This window comes from Aedes albopictus, chromosome 1 (assembly GCF_035046485.1).
Source record: "Aedes albopictus strain Foshan chromosome 1, AalbF5, whole genome shotgun sequence".
Taxonomy (NCBI): domain Eukaryota; kingdom Metazoa; phylum Arthropoda; class Insecta; order Diptera; family Culicidae; genus Aedes; species Aedes albopictus.
In genome coordinates, this window is record NC_085136.1 from 252,482,008 (window position 1) to 252,487,362 (window position 5,355).

At 46.5% G+C, this 5,355-nt stretch overlaps 1 protein-coding gene across 1 annotated transcript; it reads left to right on the forward strand.

The window, feature by feature from the left end:
* The first annotated feature begins 1,746 nt into the window (after positions 1-1,746).
* On the forward strand, positions 1,747-4,116 carry LOC109400531 (zinc finger protein 148). The gene is made up of 2 exons (XM_019673049.3): positions 1,747-1,939; positions 2,012-4,116. The coding sequence occupies exons 1-2, from the start codon at positions 1,923-1,925 to the stop codon at positions 3,096-3,098; spliced, it is 1,104 nt and encodes a 367-aa protein (XP_019528594.3). The 5' UTR covers positions 1,747-1,922; the 3' UTR covers positions 3,099-4,116.
* Positions 4,117-5,355: the final 1,239 nt, after the last annotated feature.

Below are 5,355 nucleotides of genomic sequence, written 5' to 3' on the forward strand. Positions count from 1 at the left end.
TTTTTCACTTTTTCGTATCGAATTCCGCATCGTAGAGAAACAAACGAGCACTTTTTGGAAAGAAAATTTACTCCTCTTTCAGATGCGCTTAGATCCGGTAGGTACTTACGAACAATTTATGTGATTAATTTCAGGAGCTCTTGCTATGCCTCCGGAGGGCGATCTTCCGGATTTTTTGTTAGCTGGCCAATCCGATGCCTGTCGGCGTGGGCATCAAGAATGATGATATTGGAATCCATTGCAAATGGAAAATAGCAACTTCTAGAGCAAGAAATGAGTAAAATTTGACGACAAAAAATTGACTTTTTTATGTAAACAAACGATTTTCTCCTTATCTCACCAAGCGCCTCTACAATTGGGGGTCATCTGGATTAGCCTATAGCCTGGATGTCCGTTCTCTGTGGTTTAGCCATGGACCCCTTGTTCTAATGATTTTGAAGTACTTTTTATCACAGAGAACAGACATCCAAGCTAGAAGAAATTTTCTCTCGAAAGCTGTATAAAAGCTCAAATATTTTTAGCGTTGACAACACTAGCGCCACCATACAGCAAATTGCCACAATCAGTGGTGAGTACACACATCTAGATATGTTTCATAATCACCACTGACAACGGCATGGGAACTTTGCGATAGCAGCGCCGCCACGGAATTGCCACTTGTGTTGCCATTTAAAATGACCGTTAAATTCCTTACACAGTTTTGGAATTGGACTTGGATGTCTGTTCTCTGTGGTAAAGATTCAAATCCTTATTACACAACTTCCTGAATGAATGAATGAATGAATAGCCTGGATGTCCGTTCTCTGTGGTTTAGCCATGGACCCCTTGTTCTAATGATTTTGAAGTACTTTTTATCACAGAGAACAGACATCCAAGCTAGAAGCAATTTTCTCTCGAAAGCTGTGTAAAAGCTCAAATATTTTTAGCGTTGACAACACTAGCGCCACCATACAGCAAATTGCCACAATCAGTGGTGAGTACACACATCTAGATATGTTTCATAATCACCACTGACAACGGCATGGGAACTTTGCGATAGCAGCGCCGCCACGGAATTGCCACTTGTGTTGCCATTTAAAATGACCGTTAAATCACAGAGAACAGACGTTTAAGCTCGAACAAAAATACGTCGAAATCGTGTGTAAAGGATTTAAGTGTACCTCAACGCCACCAACGGAGACTGCCCCACATATAAAGTCGATTTGACCCCACGATGGCAGTGTTCATCGTTAAAATACATTAGCCCACAAAGCGACACGAGCGCCGAACGGCCAAAAACGGCGAGCACTGGAAACAAATATGACAACACAACAATGTAAGTGATGGGATGCTAGCGCCGCGCAACGGGAGCTAAACCACATACTCCGATATGACCGTTACAAAGTTTTACACAAGGCAGAAAGCGAAGATAGACGTCTGTTCTGTGTGGTTAAATTCCTTACACAGTTTTGGAATTGGACTTGGATGTCTGTTCTCTGTGTTTTTATTAAACAGGTAATCAATTTGAATATGCAAGAATTTTCTGAAGTGTCGCGGTGCACTTGTCATGGCTATTTAGTGCACCGCGGTGCACGATCGATCTGAAAACCCCTGCCGGATCAACGTTCACGCTGTCCGCCGAAGTCCGGTAAACAGTTCAGAACGGTTAATAAATAAACTCACCACTCTAGAAAAAAAAAAAACTACATCCCTGCCAGAAAGCGCGTCTGCTTCTCCTCGCGCTCTCTTTCTCTCTCGCCAACGGACCAGTCAGCTGCTGTCACATCACAACTCCGCGATTCGCTTGTAAACACGACGTTTGTGCGTTGGTGGTGTCTCGTCCAGCACGAGACAGTGAAATTTAATCTGTTATTTCTCGCAAGCTAAGCATAATAATTCAAACTTGCTTGGGTGCAATTCACACGGACACGACTGCAGATGCCATGGACAATGATGAATTGTAAGTACCGTTTGGAATCGGCTTGGATTTTTGATTTTAATTCACCCCCTTTTGATTTCCCCTCCTCTGCAGCCCGCTGGAGTACTTCTGCAGACTGTGCGCTTCGGAGGGGGTGGTCATTCATCCGCTTTTTCCGCCTGGCGACGAGGACCCCAAGGACGAACTGGTTCGCATGATCGACGTGCTGACCTCGGTCACCCTGACCCGAACGCAGGACTCCAGTGCGGTCATCTGCGACAAATGCCTGCAGATGTTGGATCTGTTCTGCCGGTTTCGGGAGGAATGCCTGCGACAGGATGTGATGATCCGAACGAGACGGGAACTGGAGAAGGAAAGGCAAGAGGAAGAGGAGCGATTACGATTGATCGCAGAGCGGCAACAGATGGCCGCTGCAGCGGCGGTGGTGGCCGCAGCGGCACAACAAATTGTTCCCATCGAACCGGACGTACTTATTAAAGAGGAAGATTTAGAAGAACCTCCGACGATCGTCATCGATGACTGCAAGGACGAACCGGACGATGAGGACGACGATGACGATGATGGGGAGGAACCGCAGTCAGCAGATTCTAGTCTTGTAGTAGCCAACGGTGCAAGCTTTCAGTCACCGGCGGAGATTTCCCTGTACTCCCAGACGAATAGCCTGTCGATTTCGGTGCAGGTGAATCAGATTTCCCTCGGAGGTGGAGGAGGAGGCGGCAGCAGCAGTCCCGGATTGATTCCGGCTCTATCTACATCACCCGCCACGACGATTCCATCTGGCAACGTTGTTTCCACGGCGGAGTCCCGTCCCTCCCGGATGGTGGCATTCCGCAAGGGAAAACTCGATCCGAACAAACCCCCGCCGGACTGTGAGGTCTGTCAGGAGAGTTTCGCCACCCACTACGACTTCGAGCAGCACATGGACAATGTGCACGCGTGGGACCGGGGCACCCGGTGCTCGCTGGCGTGCGATCCCTGCCAGATGCGGTTCACCAAATCGTACAACCTGAAGCGGCACATGTACGAGGTCCACGGCGAGCTGGCTCCCGGGCTGACGGTGACGGCGTGCGAGTTCTGCGGGCTGAAGTTCCTCCGGGGGTACACGCTGAACCGGCACATTGCCAAGGTGCACAGCAAGCATCGGAAGGCGAAAAAGGTGATGATCATTAAGAGTAAGTAGACTTTCTGGGGGGGTGGATGAAAGGGGAGGGATAGTTCGGTGGCCATATTCGAGAAATGCAGGATTAGAGGATCGAGTTGGTAATATGGGAAGTGAGTACTAACAGGTATGTGTTGTGTTTTTAAGAAAAGACGTTATTGTGAAGAAAGATATGCAACTGAATGAAATGTAAATGGTTAGTGTTGTTTAAGAGACCACTCCTAAGAGGGATTCAATTTAGAAGATCAACGTTTACTTACTAGCATCTGAAGGTCACTAGAGAATACGGATTTTACTTCCAAAGACAGCTATGAACTCCGGTTATGGAGATAAGTTTTCGCAACTGGTCAGTGGGGAAAGGAACTGCCATGAGAAGTTATTTGTATCTCCTAGCTAGGGCATCAGCTCTGCAGCTTTCAGAAAAGAGTTCACAACTGTTGTCAAGTTACTGTATACTCTTTTTTTTTTGGAGATCAGCGTTCGTTTTACTTCGCTTTTTGCTTTTTTTAGCCATTATAATATAGGAGCTAAAGCTTCGGAGTTCATGTTTTAAATAAAAAATAAGACAAACTCAACTTTTTTGTTGAGGGATTAAAACTACTGTGTCCATTGAATCCGTATCCGTATCCAGTCCATTTAGTAATGATTTGTCGTGACCTTATTCTAGAACTACTAATATCATAATTCATTTTTATTATTATTTATTATTCTTTGTTAAAACATATTGCTAATATGCTTATCATGAGCGATCATAAGTCCCAGCACAATCTTTCTATTTATCCTATGCTTTTCTATTTATGCGTTGAGACGATCCCCCTGACTAAGGTGTCGGATGACAACCACTTAGTTGCTCGTCGTTGGTGCCGTTCGGCTCTGTGCAGTGCATTTGGGTGGCACCTATTCTGCTGAGCTTGTTAGTTTTCGAGTGTGCTTTACACGCAGAGGGTTTTCAATGCAGAGCATATTTATTGATGCGTTGGGAGTTTTTTATGTGAACTTATCAAGAATTCCTTCCGGCATTGATTCTTCGAAAAGACAGTTCCTTCGAGAATTTCTCCAGAAGTTCCTTCGGGATTTCCTCCAAGAGTTACTTTGTAAATTCCTGCAAGGATTCATCCGGGAATTGCTCCAGAAGTTCCTCTGGTAGTTGTTCCAGGAGTTCCTGCGGGGATCGTTCCAGGAAATCCTCCAGAAGTTGATCCTGGACTTTCTTCCGGAATTACTCCAGGAATTATTCCAGAATTAACTGCAGAGGTTCCTCCGAGAAATGATTCAAAAGTTCTTCCGGGAATTGCTCCAGGAGTTCCTACGAGAATCGCTCAAGGAGCCCCTCTTAAAATCGCTCCAAGCTTTCCTTCGGGAATTACTCCAAAAGTTCCTTCGAGATGTGCTCCGGGAGTTCCTGCAGGAGTTGCTCTAGGAGTTTCTGCGGCAATCGCTCAAGGAAATCGCTTCACGATTTCCTCCGGGAATTAATTCAGTAGATCCTCCGGGAACTGCTCCAGGAGTTTCTCCGAGATTTGCTCCTGGAAGTCCTGCGGGAATAGCTCCAGGAGTTCCTCTGGGAATTACTCTAGGAGCCTCCAAAAGTGCCTCCGAGAGTTGCTCCACGAGTTTTTCCGAGAATCGCTCCTTTGGAAATCGCTTCAGGAGTTCTTCCGGGAACTGCTCCAGGAGTTCCTCCTAGAGTTGTTTCAGGAAGTCTTGCTGGAATTGCTCCAGGAGTTCCTTCGAAAATTGCTCCAGGAGTTCCAGTGGGAACCGCTCAAGGCGTTCCTCTGTAAATCACTTCAGGAATATCTCCGGTAACTGCTTCGGTAGTTCCTCCGAGTGTTGATCCATGAGTTCCTCCGAGAGTTGCTTCAAGAATTCTTCCGGAAGTTGCTCTGGGAATGTTTGCGGGAATTGCTCCAAATGTTCCACCGGAAATTGCTCCAGGAGTTTTTCCTGGAATCATTTCAGAAGTTCCTCCTGGAATTGCTCCAGTACTTCCTCTGCGAGCTCTGTTCCTGGAGCTCTTCCGGGAATTGCTCCGGGAGTTCCTACGGGAATCGCTCAAGGAGTTCCTCCGGAAATTGTTCCAAGAGTTCCTCTAGCAATCACTCCAGGAGTTCCTCCGAGGGTTGCTCCGGGAGTTCCTCCAGGAACTGCTCCGAGAGTTCTTTTTGGCGATCGGACTTCGGATAATCGATATGCACACGTTCACTTTAGATGATAGAATGATGATTCTTTATTAAACGAGCACTTAGGTGGTAACCTAGCATGGAATGCAGGAAAC